Genomic DNA, 22978 nt, shown 5'->3' on the forward strand with positions numbered 1-22978 from the left:
ACCCGGTACATTTGAGAGTGGTTGTGGTGGGAAACGTACAGATGTTTGATACCCCAAAAGAGGCGATGACCTGCATGGACATTAACAAACGGTCCTTGCACCCTGTAAATGGAGGAAGGAGCATTTCCTGAAGAATACCGGTGATACTATATATATATATATATATATATATATATAATTTTCCTTCCTCTCTCTTTTCTTCGGGGGAATTCTTCCTTTGTTTTTACCGTAGAGGTTAAGGATGGGATATGTCCACGCTGGACTGATGGTTGTAATTCACTAGTATTGGGGAGTAAGATCTGGAGACAAATTTAAAGGATTTATTTTATACACCAAAACCTAGAAAAATAAATAATATATTGGTGCTAAACTCAGGCTAATTAATAGCCCTACCCTCCTCTGGTTTGGAGGTATAGGTTTTGTTATATGTTGTATTACGGTATGTTTGTATTGTTAGATAAATGGGGAATATATTCCAGAAAATCTAAAAACTCCATCAAAACTTCCAGGAAAGTCAAAAAAATAAAAGGGAATGGCTATATATAGTGCTAAAATAATTATTGCGGTATTGAATACCCCCGCCTGCATACTCCTTACGTTTTAAAGGTAATATTTTCTTTTGCAGGGAATTTTCAGGAACCCCCAGTAATTGTGTTGGCGGAGTTTAATGCCTATACAAGTCCCTATTGGGACAAGCATAATTCAGGGTCTATCTCTCAAAAGGTCAGACCCACATCTCTATACTATTTACTAAAGGAAATGGGAATAGCTGACCTTTGGCATCTAGCTCTCCCAAAAATTGAACAATACGCATGTTACATCTCATCACATATGTCACTGTCCAGCATAGATTTGGTGCTAGGTAATAATAGCATTTTGGATTACATTAAATCCATAGAATTCCTGCCTAGGAGTATATCTGATCACTCACCACTGATGGTATGGTTAATGGTGGTGGAAGCAGGTCCTTGGGAAGGTCTATTTGATATCTACATCCTTATTGGCTGCAGATCATTAAAGGATCCCTCCCAACCAGTATTTTGGAATACTTCGGTAACAATGAGGGACAGCCGGGGGGAATGTAATGTGGGATGCGATGAAGGCTTTCATTCGAGGCATTTGTATTATTGAAATCAGCAAAATAGAATTCAAAACATGGGAGAAATCACAGGAACTGCAGCAAGAGGTCGTGATGCGAGAAGCAAACAATATAGAAAATCCATCGGAACCGAATAGGCAGCAGTGGGAGTCATCTCAGAGGGACATGACAGATCATCTAATGGAGTTGGCGTTCCAGAGGCGTATGTTCACCAAACAAAAATATTTTATTGATGGGAAAAGTGCGGGACATTTCCTGTCACAAGAAGGGTCTTCACATAATTAAACTAGTATCAGCAGAAGGGGAAATAATTCCAGACACTTCACATATCTTGTCCACATTAAGTACATACTAAAGAGAAATATAGATGTCTAAAATCACAGCATAAGAAGAGGATATATCTCTATACTTAGACAGTATAAAGCTCCCTAAACCGTCTGTAGATTCTAGTATGCTCTTGGACAGGCCAATAACAGTAGAAGAGATGGAGGAGGCAGAGTGTAAACTCCAAAATGAAAAAGGCCAGGGGTCTAAGGGAATTCTATAAAGAGTATGGGGAGATATTGTTACCAAAATTATTGGGAGTTTTTGAGGAGGCCGCATCAGTAGGAATATTGCCCACATCTATAATTGAAGCAATTATTGTCCTAAACTTGAAACAGGGAAAAACCCCAGAGTACCCAGACTCGTATCATCCAATATCCCTACTCCGTTTAAATATAAAAATATTAGCCAAAGTACTTGTCAATAGGTTAAATAAAATGATAACGAAAGTGATCCATGAAGAGCAAACATGATTTATGCCTAACAAATCTCCGGCAAATCTATCAACATTAGATGGTTATATCTTAAAATACAAATGAGTAACAACGAGTCTGGAAATAGAGAAATAATATCCCTCAACGCTGAAAAAGCTTTTGAGTGGAATTATTTATGGAAAGTATTAGGCAAAATTGGATTTGGTCATAGGTCCATAAATTGGGTCAAAATTCTCTATGGGTCACCATCCGCAAGATTGAGAGTACATGGTCGATTGTCAAGGCCATTTGAGTTGGGCAGTGGTACAAGACAGGGATGCCAGCTCCTTTCTTATTTGCATTAGCAAGTGAGTCGCTGGCATGTAAACTGAGAGATTCAAGGGACATCGTTGGTTTTAAGTGTAATAACATAATAGAAAAGTTGAGTCTGTATGCCAGTGACATGCTATTTTATGTGGGCATTATACAGCTCTGGCAACAATTAAGAGGCCACTGCAAAATTTTCAGTTTGTCTGATTTTTCTCTTTATAAGTATATTTTTTAGTAAAATGTACCGTATATACTTGAGTATAAGCCGACCTGAGTATAAGCTGTGAACCCTAATTTTGCCACAAAAAACTGGGAAAACTTAATGACTCGAGTATAAGCCTAGGGTGGAAAATGCAGCAGCTACTGGTAAATTTCAAAAATAAAAATAGATACCAATAAAAGTAAAATTAAATGAGACATCAGTAGGTTAAGTGTTTTTGAATATCCATATTGAATCAGGAGCCCCATATAATGCTCCATAAAGTTCAAGATGGGCCTCATAAGATGCTCCATAATAAAATATGGCCCATATAATGCTCCATAAAGTTTATGATGGGCCCCATAAGATGCTTCATACAAAAATATGCCCCATATAATGCTACACAAAGATTGATTATGGCCCCATAAGATGCTCCATAGAAACATTTGCCCCATACAATCCTGCATAAAGTTTGATTATGGCCCCATAAGATGCTCCATAGGAAATGTGCCCCATATAATGCTGCATAAAGGTTGATTATGGCCCCATAAGATGCTCCATAGAAATATTTGCCCCATATGCTGCTGCGAAAAAAAAAAAAAAAAATTACATATTCACTTCTTGTCCTGAGCAGGCGGGGACACCGGCACTTGCGATATTCACCTGTCCCCGTTCCACTAAACACGTCATCGCGCCTTCTGACCTAAAAGTCACAGCCAGAGGACGCGGAAGACGGAGCGGCGCGCAGCGGTGGAACAAAGACAGGTGAATATTGCACAATGCTCACCTCCCCCGTTATACTTACCTGCTCCCGGCGTGGTCCCTGTCAGCTTCTCACTGACAGATGCTCTCCGGGAGCCGGCAGCTTCTTATTTTGTTCAGCAGTCACATCGTACCGCTCATTAAAGTAATGAATATGCGTCCATATTCATTACTTTAATGAGTGGTACCACGTGACCGCTGAATAAAGGAAGAGCTGTGGGCGCCGGAGAAGCAGGGACATGCAGAGACGCACTGGGAGCAAGTAAGTAAGATTTGACAGCTGCCGCTCCCCCTCTCCCGCCGACCCCCTAGGACAACTACTCAAGTATAAGCCGAGAGGGGCACTTTCAGCCTAAAAAAATGGGCTGAAAATCTCGGCTTATACTCGAGTATATACGGTAAATTGTTCTTTTATTCTATAAACTTCTGACAACATGTCTCCGAATTTCCAAGCAATACATTTTGTTGTTTTTTTCTGAAAAGGAGAAGTGGTCCAAATTAGAAAAAAACAGTGCTTTCAGACTTCAAATAATGCAAATAAAACAAGTTCATAATCATTTAGAAACAATACTAATGTTTTAACTCCGGAAGAGTTTAGAAATCAATATTTTGTGGAATAACCATGATTTTTAATCACAACCTTCATGTGTCTTGTCATGCTTTCCACCAGTCTTTCACACTGCTTCTGGATCAAAAAATTTAAGCAGTTCTTTGTTTGATGGCTTGTGACCATCCATCATCCTCTTGATTACATTCAAAAGGTTTTCAATGGGGTTCAGGTCTGGAGATTGGGCTGCCCATGACAGGGTTTTGATGTGGTGGTCTCTTAATTTTTGCCAGAGCTGTAGTGAAGAGCGAGTATACTCATTGCTCGGGTTTTCCCGAGCACGCTTGGGTGGTCTTTGAGTATTTGTTAGTGCTCGGAGATTTCGTTTTCATCGCCATAGCTGAATGATTTACAGCTATTAGCCAGCTTGATTACGTGTGGGGATTCCCTAGCAACCAGGCAACCCCCACATGTACTCAGCCTGGCTAGTAGCTGTAAATCATTCAGCTGGCGCAGTGAAAACTAAATCTCCGAACACTAACAAATACTCGGAGATCACCCGAGCGTGCTGGGGAGGAAAACCCGAGCAACGAGTACACTCACTCATCACTACTGTAGAGTAATCTTTTGGACAAATAATCACAGATATAAAAGGAGTTTGGTCAGAGATCAGGCCTAAAAATCAAAATGGGATAGGTCATCTATATAACCACTGGATCTTCTCCCACATATGGATGCAATTGCACAAGTTCAGATACAAGTGGTGGAACAGTTTGATCCCTTAGTGTCTGGGCCAAATTTCTGAAATTTGACCAGTATCAATTTATGTGGTAATAACTCTGGAACACTTCAACATGTCCCATTGATTTGGAGGCTGGTTTTTCTTGACATATTGTATTTTATGATAGTTGTAAATTTATGTCAATATTTTCTGAAATTTGTTTATAATATATAATAAAAAAAAGTACAAAAATTTGCAATTTTCAAACTTTGAATGATTATTCCTTTAATCCAGTCACGCCAGAAAAAACATTAATACATAACATTTTCCTCATGTTTGCTTTACATCAGCACCATTTGTGAAATGTTCTTTTATTTTGTTATCATTTTAGAAGGTTTAACAATGTAGCAGTAATTTTTCATTTTTTTCAAGGAATTTACAAAACTTATTTTTTTTAGGAACCTAGCCAGGTTTGAAGTGACTTTGTGGGTCCTATGTATTGGAAACCCAACAAAAATTATACCATTTTAAATACAGCGTATATCAACGTATTCAAAATTGCTTTCAGGTAGTTTACTAACCCTTCAAGGGCTTTTCAGTAATTAATGCAAAATGGCATGACATGAATGAAGCTTATTTTTACCACCTAAATGTTGATAACTTCTGAACAGGCCACTGTAGCCGGCAGACTCTAAGGCCGCTATTTGGCCATGAAATGCCATGGCAAACATCAGGACCACACGATCAAGATCGTGCGTCTGGAAGAGAGAAGGTTTTTCCACCAACATAGAAGAGGATTCTTTACTTTTAGGGCAGTGAGAATCTGGAATTGCTTGCCTGAGGAGGTGGTGATGGCGAACTCAGTCGAGGGGTTCAAGAGAGGCCTGAATGTCTTCCTGGAGCAGAACAATATTGTATCATACAGTTATTAGGTTCTGTAGAAGGACGTAGATCTGGGGATTTATTATGATGGAATATAGGCTGAACTGGATGGACAAATGTCTTTTTTCGGCCTTACTAACTATGTTACTATGATCAAGATCTCAGGGTGCCGATTAACTATCTCGATGCTTTAGTCATTTTCTACAGCAGCATTTAAGGGGTTAAACTACTATAGTCAGTATCAACACTGATCGTGGCTGATGCAGCAAGTTGTCAGCTATAGTGGACAGCCGACAGCTGCTGGATTGTCACCCGTCGGGGGATGCTAGTCTCTTGGTCAGTAAAAAAGACGTATTGGTGGTCACCAAGGGGTTAAATATCTCGGTGTGGTAGTCGGTTCAAATATTAAAGACTATACAGTGTTAAATTAACCCTTTACTAGATAGATTTAAAAAAAATGCGTGGTGCAAATTGCCTCTATCTGTAATAGGTCGGGGGAATATCATTAAAATGATTTTGATGTCACAATTGTTGTGTTCTCTTCACAATTCCCCATGTTGGATCCCTCCTCCCATATTCCGGAAGGTGCAGTCGTTGTTCAGAGAACTGATATGATGCAAGTGAAATGCAAGGATAAAATTGGCGTCACTTCAAAAGGGACAAAACTGAGGAAGGTTTGGTGATTCCAGATCCATGGATATATTTTATAGCTTCATAGATGTAACATTTTCATGGGTTTGAAAAAAAAAGAGAGTATGGGCAAGAATAGCAGTCTTGTCCTTTGAGACAAAAGATAGATGTCGCAGGAACCTGTAATATCATCCAGTCTGGCAGTATAATTGTGTGTGCAACAAGGCTGTAGAGTCAATAAGACAAACCTCCGACTCAGAGTCCTCAATTTCCCTGACTCCAACTCGACAAAGGAGCATGTACATAAAATACAGCACAGATTCATACCAACTAAAAGCCTAAATCCTTTGATCAGTAATGAAAGAGCCTGATGAAGAGACGTATGTAGTCTCGAAAGCTTGCAATTTGTTACCATCTTTTCAGTTAGCCATTAAAAGGTATCAACCACTGAGGACTCTCAATTCTAAATATTTTTCTATCTACTGGCTAACACGGTACCAAGATATATTTCTTCCTTGATCAGTAATAGACATTTATAGGACATCTCAATAACTTTCCCAAATTATAAAAAAAAGTACATCACATCCTGCATTGAACTACTGTACCCAATTTATTATATATTTTAGGAGTCAGTTCAATTTATACCGACTCCACCAAAGTCGATGCCGACTCCATGATTCCGACTGCACAGCTTATTTTGTTTTTTTGTCTGTTCTCCTAATCCTGACCCAACTACCTGACTTTTCTCCTTGATATCATGCACCACAGAACAGCAGCTAACACCATGGCCCCAGCTTACGGGTACCAGTATAAGTTCAGTTCTATGTATAGGGGTTACAGGGGTTAAAAAGTGACAAGCGGGACAACGCAACCCACAAAAAAGCAAGTCCCCACTCAGGTCTGTCATCTGTTAATGGAAATATAGTGGCTTACACGTTACTGGTAGCACAAAGGCTCTGGAAAAGCAAAATGGCTCCTCACCCCCCAAAAGAAATTCAGTAAATTCTCTGCTCCCAAATCCAAATGCCCCCTCCCTTCTGAGCCCCAGTGTGCCTAAACCACATTTAGCGCCCACATGTTCGGCATTTCTGTAGTGATGAGAACCCACCTAATTTACAGGTGCTTTTCTCCAGATGCATGAGCTGGGCATAACGTACTGGTGACTGCAACGTACTTGTCACTACAACGGCAGTTTCCACTCAGCAACATCCACTGCTCCTTGTTTATGGAAAACACCATGGAGTCAAAATCGTCACTACAGCTGTAGATAAATTCTCAAAGTGGTAAAAATTCCAAAATGGGGTCACTTGAGGGGGGTGTCTGCTTTTCTAGCACTTAGGAACTCTGTACATGGAGTCTGCAAACTATTCTAGGAAAATCTGCGCTCCAGGAGGCAAATAGCTCTCAATCCTTTGCGAGTCTTTCGTATGACTAAACAGTACTGTACAGCCACATATGGGGTATTTCTACATTCAGCAGAAATTATGGGACACATTTTGGTGACATTTTTACCAATCTTCCAGTATGAAAATGTAAAAGTTGGGGGTAACACAATTTTGGTGGTAAACATGTACATTATTTTTTCTTCACTGCCCAATGGTATAAAATCCTGTGACACACATTTGGTGTCAAAATAATCACTGCAACCCTAGATTAATTAATTGAGAGGTTTAGTTTGTAAAATGGGGTCACTTATGGGGGGTTCTGTTGTTCTGGCACCTCAGGGGTTCTGCCAATGTGACATGGTACCCTCAAACCAGTGCAGCAAAATCTGCATTCTAATTTGGCGCTACTTCCCTTCTGAGCTTTGCACTGTGCCTCAAAAGTAGTTTTTGACCACATATGGGGTCTCAGTAAACTCAGGAGAAATTACAAAACAAATTTTTGGAGTCCATTTTCTCCTGTTACAGTTGTGAAAATACAAAATTTGGAGCTAAAAAAAGGGCAGGAAATTTTTTAATTTTTTTTATTTTCACAGCTTAACGTTATAAACTTCTGTGAAGCACCTGGGGGTTCAAGGTGCTCACCACACATCTAGATAAGTTCCCAAAGGGGTCTAGTTTCCAAAATGTTGTCACTTGTTGGTGGTTTCCACTGTTTAGGCACATCAGGGCCTCTCCAAACCCGACATGGCAACCTCTAATTATTCCAGGAAGTTTTACATTCAAAAAGTCAAATGGCGCTCCTTCCCTTCCAAGCCCTGTCGTGCACTAAAACAGTTTTTTCCTCCACATATTGGGTATCTGCACACTCAGAATAAATTGCACAACAAATTGTATGGAGCAATTTCTCATTTTACCCTTATGAAAATGCAAAATTTGGAGCCAGAAGAGATTTTTGAGAGAAAAAAAATATAGGTCTTACCGATAACGGTATTTCTCTGAGCCCATGACTGCACCACGGAGAGAGGGGGATCCGCCCACCAAGGACAGGAAACCTACAGATAAAAAGGCAGTACTTCTCTCCTGCATCAGTTGTTTACTAGAGAACGATGGGAGACTATGAATAGAGACTTGCTTTTAACATTACTTAAAGACTTAATTGAGATACCGCGTGACTATTTATACTATTAGCATAAAGCACTATATTAACGTGCACACCCAAGAAGTGAAGGGAGGGAATGTACGGGTGCCGTCATGGGCTGAGAGAAATACTGTTATCGGTAAGAACTATATTTTTCTCTGACGCCCATGACGGCACCACAGAGAGAATTATAGAGATTTGTACATTAGGGAGGGACCACGGCTTCCAGAACCCTTTTACCGAAGGTAAGGTCTGAAGAGGAGATAAGGTCCAATCTATAGTGCCTATAGAAAGTGGACGGTGAAGACCAGGTAGCAGCTTTACATATCTGCTCAATCAAAGCTCCGGCCTTCTCCGCCCAAGAGGTTGCCACTGCTCTCGTTGAGTGCGCCTTGATATTTCCCGGGACGGGTACGCCACTCGATGAGTATGACAGGCTGATGGCTTCTGTAATCCATCTTGCCAGGGTGCCCTTAGATGCCCTGAAAACATACAAAGAGAGAGGCATCCTCCCTACTCTCCCTAGTGGCTTCTATGTAATGCATCAGGCATCTCCTCACATCTAATGTATGTAATGACTCTTTGTTTTTGGGATTAGGACAGAAGGAGGGCAGAGATATTTCTTGTGTCCGATGAAAACGGGATGCCACTTTCGGGAGATATGCCGGGTCAGTTTTTAGGATGACCCTATCATCAAGGATTTGCGTGAATGGGGGGTTAGCGGATAGGGCCTGGATATCACTGACCCTGCGTGCAGAAGTGAGAGCAACGAGCAAGGAAGTCTTAAGGGATAAGATTTTAATTGGAGCATCCGCTAAGGGTTCAAAGGGAGGTTTAGATAATGCTCTAAGGACTAAATTTAGATCCCACTGAGGGGTAATTTTCACAGGTAGAGGCCTTGATCTACCGGCTGCTTTGATGAATCTAGAAATCCATCGATTCCCTGCCAAATCATAGTTGAATAAAGCTCCTAGAGCCGCTACATGGACTTTCAAGGTGCTTGTGGCCAGACCCAACTCTAACCCATTCTGCAGAAACTCAAGCATGCCTTTAAGAGGGATGACCTCCCCCATTTTGGCACCTGAAGATGAAAGGAATTTTTTCCATACTTTCCCATATTGTTTGGTTGTAACGGGTTTTCTACTTTGTAGCAGTGTAGATACCAGCCCCGGAAAAAAAACCCTGTTTTCTAGTAACTCCCTTTCAAATGCCAAGCTGTCAAGTGCAAACTTGTCACCTGTGGATGATGAACTGGGCCTTGGGAGAGGAGGTTTGGGAGATCTGGTAGTACCCATGGATCGGAGATGGACATCCTCATCATCCAGGAAAACCAAGGCCTCTTCGGCCAGAACGGGGCTATCAAGATTATGTGAGCCCCGTCCTCCCGAATCTTCCTCAGCACTGCCGGAATCAGAGCAATAGGGGGAAAAGCATATGCTAGTTGATGGTTCCAGGAGATCAGGAACGCATCTAGAGAAACAGGGCTCCCCAACGGTGTTATTGAGCAAAAGGTGTCCACTTTTTTGTTTAGATGGTTTGCAAAAAGGTCTCTGTTTGGTGTGCCCCATTTTACCGAGATCTGAGTGAACACTGACTGATTCAGCTCCCATTCCCCCTGTTTCAAGCGAGAGCGACTTAGGTAATCTGCTCTGTAGTTGTCCACCCCCTTTATATGAAGACCCGATAGGGATTGAAGGTTGGTTTCGGCTATGTGGAAGATTGATCTGGTCATCTCCATCAGACTTCGAGAACGGGTACCCCCTTGGTGATTTAGATACGCTATCACCACTTTGTTGTCCGACATAATTCTGACATGGTGAGACCGAAGGGGACCCAGGAACTCTAATAGTGCAAACTTGACTGCCAGTAGTTCCTTCATATTGGAGGACACTTTTTTCAGATATGGTGGCCAAGCCCTCCTGAGCTAACAGGTCGTTCAGGTGTGCCCCCCACCCGCTGGGACTTGCATCTGTTGTTACTATCTGTGAGACTGGAGTTACCCACGGGATTCCTTGAGAAATTGAGAGACTGCCTTGCGATGTCCACCAACTTAGTGACTGAATTGTGTTTGGAGATAAATTGAGCTGACTTTCTAAATTCCCTTTTAGAGAGACTTCTTCTGACAAGATTTGCCATTGAAGCTCTATTGAGTGTAACTGAGCCCATTGGACTGCAGGGATGCAGGCTGTCATGGATCCCAAGAGGGACATTGCTTGGCGGAGGGTTATGGAGGGGGTGTCTCGCCTTCTGGATACCAGTCTTATGATGTTTTGAATTTTTTCCTCTGGAAGACGGAATTCTTGTTTTATAGAGTCCAGAGTAAGGCCCAGGTACTCCTGGATTTGGCATGGTAACAATCTGGATTTTTTTTAAGTTCACTAACCACCCCCGCTCGATCTCGCGCGTGCGCAGATGGGGGCAAGATGGCGCCGCGCATCACCGCATGCTGGACTCCTCGGAACCCCCAGGAACCGCAGACTGACGCTAGGGAGCAAGACACCGGCTCTTATCCATAGAGGGAACCCCCTTGGATACTGCTGCTGCTGGTGAGTCTTACCTAGAGAGGTGGCCGAGGTCCTGCCACCTCTCTCCGCGCACCCTAAAGGCCTACTAGCCCCAGCGGTGGCGCTTCGGGTCACCACACCAGCCAAGGCAGGGGGGCCCCCGCTGCCAGAATCGAGCTGATTGGCCCCGGAATTCCCACGACGAATCTTTTCCTCTGACGGAGGTGAATCTGTAGGTCTCCTATCAAGGACAGGAAACCAACTGATGCAGGAGAGAGGTACCGCCTTTTTATCTGTAGGTTTCCTGTCCTTGGTGGGCGGATCCCCCTCTCTCCGTGGTGCAGTCATGGGCGTCAGAGAAATGTGATTTTTTTTAATTTTCACAGTTCTACTTTATAAACTTCTTTGAAACACCTGGGGGTTCATGGTGTTCAATACACATCTAGGTAAGTTCCCAAAGGGGTCTAGTTTCCAAAATGGTGTCACTTGTTAGCGGGTTTCTACTGTTTAGGCACATCAGGGGCTCTCCAAACATGAATCAGTGGGATCCATTGAAGCGTTCCAGAGTTATGACCTCATAAACTGATAGTGGTCAGAACTGTAAATATTGGGCTGGTCAGGAAGATGAAAACAGGCCTTGGGGTGAAGGGGGTAAAAAATAGTTCTGTAAATATAATTTAACATATAGAAACTTATTGTTAAACTTGAAAGCCTTATATCATCCTGAAAAAATAAATAAATAAAAGCATGTTGAATAAATAAAAGGGGATTTTGGAAAAATGTTGCCGACCTAAAGAAGAAGTACAGTAAACGTTATTAACTATTTTGTGTGATATCACGATCTAATTAAGGAGCATTCAAATTTAAAAAGTTTCAAAATTACAAATCTTTCTAAGTTATTTGGCAATTTTCAGGCATTTTCTAAAATAAACGCAAAATATATCAACCTAAAATTACCATAAACATAAAGTACAATGTGTCACGGAAAAAGTATTTCAGAATCATTGCAATCAGAAGAAGCATCCAAAGTTATCACCACAAAGTGACATGTCTGATATGAAAATGGGGGAACATAAAACTGGCTGCTGGAAGTGATTACATCAGAGCATTTTTGGGAACTAACTACAGTATTAAAAAAAAGTTGCTATAGACAATAACAGATCTACTGACATGATCAAACTCCACAGTCTTCATAAGTAAAAAAAATCGGAAGTAGAGAACCATCTCTGGAGTAATTAAGAGTATGCGACTTGGTACTCCAAACTATCCTTGTGGTAATATTTTTGTCAGGTGAGTTTCAATGGAAGAAATATTAGACATTTAAAGAGAACATACTAAAATAGAGCTGAGGTGTCTTAAATTTAGATGTTGGGCATTTGGTATAGGCAGGGAAGACCTTTTTTTAAAGACTATCAAGGAGTTGCAGAATCATAAGTGTGGGGTAGGGAAATCCTATCACAATCAAATACAGAATGAACCTGTGAAAAAAAAAACATAGGACAAAAAAAAGATACATCACAAACCAGAACATATGTTTAGGGGGAAGAGTTCTAACGCTAAACCAGATTTGTAGAGTGTTTGATCACACACACGTAACAAAAGAGGGAAAGAACTACCGACTACCATAGAAACTGCATCTGTACCCAAGTAGTCCCTGTGCAGACTAAAGGTACCTTCACACGAAGCGACGCTGCAGCGATAGCGACAACGATGCCGATCGCTGCAGCGTCGCTGTTTGATCGCTGGGGAGCTGTCACACAGACCGCTCTCCAGCGACCAACGATGCCGAGGTCCCCGGGTAACCAGGGTAAACATCGGGTTGCTAAGCGCAGGGCCGCGCTTAGTAACCCGATGTTTACCCTGGTTACCAGCGTAAAAGTAAAAAAAACAAACAGTACATGCTCACCTGCGCGTCCCCCAGCGTCCGCTTCCTGACACTGACTGAGCTCCGGCCCTAACAGCAGAGCGGTGACGTCACCGCTGTGCTTTCACTTTCACTTTAGGGCCGGCGCTCAGTAAGTGTCAGGAAGCAGACGCTGGGGGACGCGCAGGTGAGCATGTACTGTTTGTTTTTTTTACTTTTACGCTGGTAACCAGGGTAAACATCGGGTTACTAAGCGCGGCCCTGCGCTTAGTAACCCGATGTTTACCCTGGTTACCAGTGTAAAACATCGCTGGTATCGTTGCTTTTGCTTTCAAACACAACGATACACGGCGATCGGACGACCAAATAAAGTTCTGGACTTTATTCAGCGACCAGCAACATCACAGCAGGATCCTGATCGCTGCTGCGTGTCAAACTAAACGATATCGCTAGCGAGGACGCTGCAACGTCACGGATCGCTAGCGATATCGTTACAAAGTCGTTTCGTGTGAAGGTACCTTAAGAAAGGCCCTAGTCGCATAACTAAATACACCTCCTCGGACCTGGCTCCCTGAAAGACCATCGATGGGTCTCCTGTACCTCCTGATGAACCAGAGGGGAGGCCGCAAGCAAATCCAACAAAGGTAGAGGAAATCATGCAGGGAGATACGACAACCCAGGGTAAGAAACTATCAACACGTTCACAAGGGATAGGAAGGGATAAATAAGGAGAACAAAAAAAACAAACAAACGGAATAAATGAAACCTTCCAGACCTCCAAACATAGAGAAGAAGGGAAAGGCGCTGGGGAGGAAGACTCACAGGTTTGCAGCAGGAAAAATAACTGGGGCTTACCTGACAAAGAAAACACCTAGCAGTGGAGCTGGAACTCCAAACCCGAGTCTACATAGAAGTATAGTCAGCAAGTGAGGTAAGTGAAAGATGAACATATAAAACCCATTTCAAATGTGATAGGACATAGCCAAAAGGGAAAATGGAAAACATCTGGACAGAATGGTCATCATGATTGGGATATGGCCGGACTACACCGCTGATAAAAGACACAGCCGGTGTCAGGATTCTGTTCTCTTACTGCAAAATGACCCTTAGTGGCTGCTATTATTCACTTTCATTACTGAGCTGCTTTTCCACTCCTCACAACTAGAGGCTTCTATTGTGTTTCTATCATCTCCCTTTACTAATTAAGCCGATGTTAGACCTATGGAAACCATCTGGCTTCCTTTGTGGGCTTACTTATAGCTACATGGAGCTCACACTCATTGCTTGAATAATGTGTCTAGCCTTTAGTCTAACTTCCAGTCTCCTGCTGCTGATAAATGTCTTACCCAGACTTTCAACACTCCTTTACTCTCCTGTTCCTACAATTCCTAGTGCTAATTCCAAGAACTTCCACTACCACTTGCTGTTCCCCGCTCATGCTTCTCCGGCCATTGGATTGCAGCCGTGCTCCACCAGTATCATAACAGCCAGTGACTGAGAAGCATCTGTGAGTTCTCTGCATTTAGTGGTTACTACTCACCTGGGCAGTCGTAAGTAGGAATCTCCTCTTTACACTGTTTATCACACCTCACATATGGATCTGTATTATTAAAATGTGCCATTTCTTCACCCTGAAATAAAAATTGTAAAAGTCACTGATAGAGAAAAAAAACTGGTGGATAAAACAAAACTGAGCACAAGACCTTTACAGCCGTCTACACATCATAGGGGAGATCTCATGACGCCTTCTCTCCATCTACCTGATGATCCTGAGGAACATCTGGATTTTCTTGTTTACAGTCCTGTGGAAGAAGAGGACGGGGACATCTCTCTGGTGTTGTCTTGTTACTGGATAGATCTGGAGGAAACACATACAGGGACTGAATTCATTCTTTACATACAGATAATTATAGGCCGTGTGTATTTAGTCCTGTCTATTACCTGGTGAGGTGAGGGGCTGGGGAACCTCCATCATGACGTCCTTGTACAGATGTTTGTGTCCTTCTAAATACTCCCACTCCTCCATGGAGAAATAGACAGTGACATCCTGACACCTTATAGGAACCTGACACATACAATGACACTGTCATCCCCCAATCCCTTCATAGCGTTACTGTATAATGTCCCAGCATTCCCAGCGGTGTCACCTCTCCAGTCAGCAGCTCAATCATCTTGTAGGCGAGTTTTAGGAACTGCTGGTTATTGATGTCCTCATGGATCTGGGGGTGAGGTGGAGGACCCATAATTGGGCTCAGGGGTCTTCCCCATCCCTCAGACACAGGGTCCTGACAGCGCTCACTAGAGGTCTTCTTCACTACTGTGTAATCCTGATTATGGAGAGACACATTAATAAATCTCACTACAAACATTTCCAGAGTCCTCACCTCTCCAGTTCTGTCCGTTATTCCCACAGATAAGAATAATGTAATGTGACATCATCAGAATCTCTCACCTCTCCAGTAAGCCGGAAGAGGATTTCTAGGGTGAGGTGTAATATCCTCTCCATCTTGTCTCTGTCTCTATCCATCCTTGATTGGTAAATCAGAAAAATTCTTTTATCTAGATCTCCACTGAGAGGATCCAATATTGTTGGAATCTGAATGGGAAGATGAGCCGATGTAGCATCATAAAGAATCCTGTGTAATAATACAATTACTGGAGTTAATAAAGAAAAAATAAAAAAATATAGTGAAAATTTTGTATTTACGATTGGTTGGAAAATCACTTTACTGTTACTGTACATCACGATGCAGCGGCAGTTTTCTCACTGTCACATTCTATTACATAATACTAATTGCAAGGGTTGTTTAAGTCCTATGATACTGTGTTCAATAGCGACCGTCTCATCTAGGTGATTACAGGGTGCTGATTCCTGCTAACTACCATGGAGGCACTGTTGAGTCTGAGGTGAAGTCAGAGTCGTGAAGTCGGTGTCCTTTTTGGGGGAGTCAGAATCAAATGGACAGACTCCAAAAATATATAATAAATTGGGTTTAGTAGTTCAATAAACTAAAACATCCTATAAAATGTCCTATAAATGTATGTTCTATTACTGATCTAAGGATCTAAGCTTTTATTTACATTCTCACTTGTGAGGCAGTGCTATGAAGTCGGAGTCGAAGTTATGGAGTCAGAGTTGGAAGTCAGGGAAATTGAGAAGTCAGAGACGGAGTCGGTGGTTTCCCTTACAGACTCTACAAATGTTCTGGTACTTTGAGATTGATGTCATAAAGGCGATATTTCTTCCCAAGTAATGTGATATTTTTGTTCAAAAGTCGTAGAACGAATATTCCTTATAACATTCCCTGAGTGAGCAGACGCTGTTCTTCACAGGCTGGAAGTATGTGCAGGGAGCCAGAGGCAATCTCATAAGTAGCGCCAGACAGGAGTAGCCGAGGGGAGGAGCTGTGAAGACGAGAGATGCCACCTCATTAGGTTGTGTAAAGTAGAGCAGCGTGCGTCGGTGCATGATAACACAGGAAGAGACGAAGAATGAGTGATAACAGCACACAATCGTCTCCTGACGAAGATGAGGAATCAGTTGTTGAAAGTGGGCCGGTGTTAAGAAATTGAGTAATTTGATTTAATTCAATGATAGAGGCATTACAGAATTCTATTCTATTTTAGGAGAGACAAAGAAGACAGCAGTAAACACAATTTTGAAAATGATGAGCCTAATTTCATCTCATATAAAAAGACTGACGGCAATGATGATGAGCCTACTTCTGTTAGTTCAGGTTGCAGCCGGACTATAAACTATCATCTAAACAAGCAAGCCTTCAACAAATTCTATGTATAATACCTTACTGAAGGTTACATCAATGCTACAGAATAAATGAACCGTGTTCTCTATATTTTATAATCTACATTTATAAAATAGTAATGGAAAGCTTAAAGTTGGTTGCCCAGATGTAGCCATCGTTAAGGCCCCGTCTCACAAAATAATTCACCAACGATCACGACCAGCGATACGACCTGGCCGTGATCGTTGGTAAGTCGTTGTGTGGTCGCTGGGGAGCTGTCACACAGACCGCTCTCTCCAGCGACCAACAATCAGGGGAACGACTTCGGCATCGTTGAAACTGTCTTCAACGATGCCGAAGTCCCCCTGCAGCACCCGGGTAACCAGGGTAAACATCGGGTTACTAAGCGCAGGGCCGCGCTTATTAACCCGATGTTTACCCTGGTTACCAAAAAAAAAAAAACAGTACATACTCACCTTTCGGTGTCCGTCAGGTCCCTTGCCGTCTGCTTCCCGCTCTGACTGAGTGCCGCCGTACAGTGAGAAGTGAGAGCACAGCAGTGACGTCACCGCTGCGCTCTGCTCTCACTGTACGGCGGCAGTCAGAGCGGGAAGCAGACGGCAAGGGACCTGACGGACACCGAAAGGTGAGTATGTACTGTTTGTTTTTTTGGTAACCAGGGTAAACATCGGGTTACTAAGCGCGGCCCTGCGCTTAGTAACCCAATGTTTACCCTGGTTACCAGTGAAGACATCGCTGAATCCGTGTCACACACACCGATTCAGCGATGTCAGCGGGACCTCAACAACCAAAAAAAGGTCCAGGCCATTCCGACACGACCAGCGATCTCACAGCAGGGGCCTGGTCGCTGGTACGTGTCAAACATAGCGAGATCGCTACTGAGGTCGCTGTTGCGTCACAAAACTTGTGACTCAGCAGCGATCTCGCTATGTGAGACGGGGCCTTTACTCTAGCCATTGTTGCTTTGAAAGCTGGACATAACGCGTCCATCTACATTTGTTTAGTGCCGCGCGATGGGTTAAGTAGTGCTAAGTAATAGCTGGACATTAGGCTACCTTACTGTACGTGGAAAGCTCTAATAAATATATTACATATGCATGTAGCTAGTCACTGCTCACAGGCAAGCCGTGGAAGCTAGATAGTTGAGAGGTTCGGGATTAGATACTAATAAAGCTCGTCATAAACAAAGGGGCAAGACAAAGGCATAGTCAGGTCACGGTCAGGATTTCAGGAAGACAGAGAATGAAGACAGAGGGCCTAGACAAACATATGGTCAGAAGCAAGGTCCCAGGTAGGGTAACAATTAGTGATGAGCGAATATACTCGTTACTCGAGATTTGCCGAGCATGTTTGGGGGTCCTCCGAGTATTTTCCCTAGCAACCAGGCAACCCCCACATGTACTTATGCTGGCTAACAGATGTAAATCATTCAGCTGCAGCAAGAAAAACTAAAACTCCGAGCACTAACAAATACTCGGAGGACACCCGAGCATGCTCAGGAAATCTCAAGTAACGAGTATATTCGCTCATCACTAGTAACAATATAACTAAGGGTACCGTCACACAGTACCATTTTAATCGCTACGACGGCACGATCCGTGACGTCGCAGCGATCGTATGATTATCGCTCCAGCGTCGTAGACTGCGGTCACTCTTTGCAATCACGGCGCTGGAGCGATGCCGAAGTCCCCGGGTAACCAGGGTAAACATCGGGTAACTAAGCGCAGGGCTGCGCTTAGTAACCCGATGTTTACCCTGGTTACCAGCGTAAACGTAAAAAAAACAAACAGTACATATTTACATTCCGGTGTCTGTCCCCGGCGTTCTGCTTCTCTCCACTGTGTAAGCGCCATAGCCGGAAAGCAGAGCGGTGACGTCAGACGTCACCGCTGTGCTCGCTTTCCGGCTGGCCGGCGCTCACACAGTGGAGAGAAGCTGAGACGCCGGAGGACTGACACCGGAATGTAAGTATGTACTGTTTGTTTTTTTTACGTTTACGCTTGTAACCAGGGTAAACATCGGGTTACTAAGCGCGGCCCTGCGCTTAGTTACCCGATGTTTACCCTGGTTACAAGCGAACACATCGCTGGATCGCTGTCACACACAACGATCCAGCGATGTCAGCGGGTGATCAAGCGACGAAAGAAAGTTCCAAACGATCTGCTACGACGTACGATTCTCAGCAGGGTCCCTGATCGCTGCTGCGTGTCAGACACTGCGATATCGTAATGATATCGCTGGAACGTCACGAATCGTACCGTCGTAGCGATCAAAATCTGTGTGACAGTACCCTAAAGGTACCTTCACACGAAACGACATTATAACGATATCGCTAGCAATCCGTGACGTTGCAGCGTCCTCGCTAGCGATATCGTTTCTTTGACACGCAGCAGCGATCAGGATCCTGCTGTGATGTCGCTGGTCGCTGAATAAAGTCCAGAACTTTATTTGGTCGTCCGATCGCTGTGTATCGTTGTGTTTGAAAGCAAAAGCAACGATACCAGCGATATTTTACACTGGTAACCAGGGTAAACATCGGGTTACTAAGCGCAGGGCCGCGCTTAGTTACCCGATGTTTACCCTGGTTACTAGCGTAAAATGTAAAAAAAACAAACAGCACATACTCACATTGCGTCCCCTGCAGTCTGCTTCCTCCTCTGACTCAGCGCCGCAAAGTGAAAGTGAAAGCAGCACAGCGGTGACGTCACCGCTCTGCTCTCACTGTACGGCGCTCAGTCAGTCAGGAAGTGGACGCAGGGGGACGTGAATGTAAGTATGTGCTGTTTGTTTTTTTTAGATTTTACGCTGGTAACCAGGGTAAACATCGGGTTACTAAGCGCGGCCCTGCGCTTAGTTACCCGATGTTTACCCTGGTTACCAGGGGACCTCGGCATAGTTGATCGCTGGAGAGCGGTCTGTGTGACAGCTCTCCAGCGACCAAACAGCGACGCTGCAGCGATCGACATCGTTGTCGCTATCGCTGCAGCGTCGCTTCGTGTGAAGGTACCTTAAGACTAAGCAAAAGGAACACAGGGCAAACAAACACCACAGAGCATAAACTACAACTGGTTGTAATTGGAGGCAGAGAACCAGCTAAATAGGCAGGTAATCACTCTGAACAGGGAAGAGGAAACCCGCACACCCTGATTGAGCACAGGTCATCCAGGTCTCTTTTATATCTTTGGACTCCATGTTTTTAAAGATTTTACACTAAACTTTTGATCTATTTTGTCTATTGTTGGATGGATGTGCAGATTTCATTCCTCCACACACTTTCATTACTTGGCTGAACTTCACCAACGGAACGGCACTTTCCACACAGATTTCAGCGTCCAGCAATAGACTGCAAGGTGCGGTGAGCTCAATCTCCCCCTCTCCTCTTCCTACAGATCGTTCAGCCATCAAGTCTTCATGGCTCCAGATCGAGCTGAAGGCCGCTAAACAATAATAATGATTGTTACCACAGTAATTGTACATTTATTACTGAGAGATAATAGAGGAGCGGCCGTCTGTCTCCTGCTCACCAAATATATGACGAGAAGCCGATCAGTTACAATATATGGAGCCGAAAATGGCGACAAAACAGAGAAATGGGAGAAAGGTCCCAGCACTAGAGATAAGGGAGGCAGAGGGCACCGTAGTCTCAGCACTGAAGGGGTTACTGCCCCCTGCCCAGTAATGGGGAATCTCCAGCACCTACCTCCACCTGTAGGGTAAATGCTAGAGTGTATGGGCTTCTTCCAGGTGTGACGTCATTTCCGGGGGCGTGTCCTATCGGGAGGGGGCGTGTTCTCCAAGGCGGCAAAGGAAAGCAGCATGACAGCTTGTGGACGCCATGGAGGTCAGTGGTTTCAGGGTGAAAAATGCTACTTGCCGATCGCTATTCGCTATTGGGGGGAGGCCCTGTGGTGGTCGACCTACTTGTCTGTGTGGGGAGTGACCCGTGGTGGGATTTTGGGGGGCTCCGCTGTTGCTGGCTGCTCTGTGCACACAGGACCTGTGATGAGGTCACAGGAGGGGAGGAGTCAGGGGTCACATGATCAGGGGCCTCAGTGTATGCAGGACTCTGCTGTGCTGGTTGTCATGGTGCTGGATGAGGGGAAGTTTATGTGTGGGGTCAGGAGGGGTTTACAGGGTGGATGTAGCAGAGCCGTGTGTGTACGAGGTGTGCGGAGCGGAGCCGTGTGTGTACGAGGTGTGCGGAGCGGAGCCGTGTGTGTACGAGGTGTGCGGAGCGGAGCCGTGTGTGTACGAGGTGTGCGGAGCGGAGCCGTGTGTGTACGAGGTGTGCGGAGCGGAGCCGTGTGTGTACGAGGTGTGCGGAGCGGAGCCGTGTGTGTACGAGGTGTGCGGAGCGGAGCCGTGTGTGTACGAGGTGTGCGGAGCGGAGCCGTGTGTGTACGAGGTGTGCGGAGCGGAGCCGTGTGTGTACGAGGTGTGCGGAGCGGAGCCGTGTGTGTACGAGGTGTGCGGAGCGGAGCCGTGTGTGTACGAGGTGTGCGGAGCGGAGCCGTGTGTGTACGAGGTGTGCGGAGCGGAGCCGTGTGTGTACGAGGTGTGCGGAGCGGAGCCGTGTGTGTACGAGGTGTGCGGAGCGGAGCCGTGTGTGTACGAGGTGTGCGGAGCGGAGCCGTGTGTGTACGAGGTGTGCGGAGCGGAGCCGTGTGTGTACGAGGTGTGCGGAGCGGAGCCGTGTGTGTACGAGGTGTGCGGAGCGGAGCCGTGTGTGTACGAGGTGTGCGGAGCGGAGCCGTGTGTGTACGAGGTGTGCGGAGCGGAGCCGTGTGTGTACGAGGTGTGCGGAGCGGAGCCGTGTGTGTACGAGGTGTGCGGAGCGGAGCCGTGTGTGTACGAGGTGTGCGGAGCGGAGCCGTGTGTGTACGAGGTGTGCGGAGCGGAGCCGTGTGTGTACGAGGTGTGCGGAGCGGAGCCGTGTGTGTACGAGGTGTGCGGAGCGGAGCCGTGTGTGTACGAGGTGTGCGGAGCGGAGCCGTGTGTGTACGAGGTGTGCGGAGCGGAGCCGTGTGTGTACGAGGTGTGCGGAGCGGAGCCGTGTGTGTACGAGGTGTGCGGAGCGGAGCCGTGTGTGTACGAGGTGTGCGGAGCGGAGCCGTGTGTGTACGAGGTGTGCGGAGCGGAGCCGTGTGTGTACGAGGTGTGCGGAGCGGAGCCGTGTGTGTACGAGGTGTGCGGAGCGGAGCCGTGTGTGTACGAGGTGTGCGGAGCGGAGCCGTGTGTGTACGAGGTGTGCGGAGCGGAGCCGTGTGTGTACGAGGTGTGCGGAGCGGAGCCGTGTGTGTACGAGGTGTGCGGAGCGGAGCCGTGTGTGTACGAGGTGTGCGGAGCGGAGCCGTGTGTGTACGAGGTGTGCGGAGCGGAGCCGTGTGTGTACGAGGTGTGCGGAGCGGAGCCGTGTGTGTACGAGGTGTGCGGAGCGGAGCCGTGTGTGTATGAGGTGGGCGGAGCTGAGCTGTGTGTGTAAGGCCGGCGTCACGTTTTACGGACGTATGAGCGCAGAAAATACACCCGTAAAATACGCATAACACACGGCCCAATGATTCCCTATGTCCCAGCTCCTATCAGCCGTATTTTACTGATCCGTATTATACGGTCTTGTACGGCCGTAGAAAATCACAGCATGCTGCGTTTATCACCGTATTGCGCAAAAAAATCGCCAATGAAAGTCTATGGGGGCGAGAAAAATACGGATTACACACGGACCAGCAGTGTGACTTGCGAGAAATACGCAGCGGTGTTATTGAAAAGTCAGTAATTCAATTGCCGGCTTTTCATTTCTCCTTCCCAAACCCGACAGGATATGAGACATGGTTTACATACAGTAAACCATCTCATAGCCCCTTTTTTTTTTTTGCATATTCCACACTACTAATGTTAGTATTGTGTATGTGCACAATTTGGGCGCTGTAGCTTGTAAAATAAAGGGTTAAATCCCGGAAAAAATTGGCGTGGGCTCCCGTGCAATTTTCTCCGCCAAAGTGGTAAAGCCAGTGACTGAGGGCAGATATTAAACCCCTTACTGACCTCGGGCGGGATAGTACGTCCGAGGTCCGCTCCCCTGCTTTGATGCAGGACTCCGCAGTGAGCCCGCATCAAAGCCGGGACATGTCAGCTGTTTTGAACAGCTGACATGTGCCCGCAATAGCGGCGGGTGAAATCGCGATTCACCCGCCGCTATTAACTAGTTAAATGCTGCTGTCAAACGCAGACAGCGGCATTTAACTACCGCATCCGGCCGGGCGGCCGGAAATGACGTCATCGCCGACCCCCGTCACATGATCGGAGGTCGGCGATGCTTTAGAATAGTAACCATAGAGGTCCTTGAGACCTGTGGTCGGCACTCACAGCACACCTGCATTTCTGCTACATAGCAGCGAACATCAGATCGCTGCTATGTA

The 22978-nt window shown here is 45.2% G+C and overlaps 1 protein-coding gene across 3 annotated transcripts in view; it reads right to left on the bottom strand.

The window, feature by feature from the left end:
* Positions 1-20519, bottom strand: part of LOC143766210 (uncharacterized) — a 101913-nt gene extending 81394 nt beyond the window's left edge. The window contains exons 1-7 of one of the 3 annotated variants that reach the window (XM_077253702.1): positions 20087-20519; positions 19836-19999; positions 15251-15434; positions 14946-15125; positions 14740-14863; positions 14559-14656; positions 14339-14429 (exon numbers count right to left, since the gene is read on the bottom strand). In XM_077253702.1, the coding sequence (XP_077109817.1) occupies positions 14339-14429; positions 14559-14656; positions 14740-14863; positions 14946-15125; positions 15251-15325 (568 nt within the window). In that variant the 5' untranslated portion in view covers positions 15326-15434; positions 19836-19999; positions 20087-20519. Of the gene's footprint in view, positions 1-14338; positions 14430-14558; positions 14657-14739; positions 14864-14945; positions 15126-15250; positions 15775-19835; positions 20000-20086 lie in introns of those variants that run through there. The other 2 variants (XM_077253700.1, XM_077253701.1) reach the window with 2 other exon arrangements.
* Positions 20520-22978: the final 2459 nt, after the last annotated feature.

This window comes from Ranitomeya variabilis, chromosome 4, assembly GCF_051348905.1.
Source record: "Ranitomeya variabilis isolate aRanVar5 chromosome 4, aRanVar5.hap1, whole genome shotgun sequence".
Taxonomy (NCBI): Eukaryota; Metazoa; Chordata; class Amphibia; order Anura; family Dendrobatidae; genus Ranitomeya; species Ranitomeya variabilis.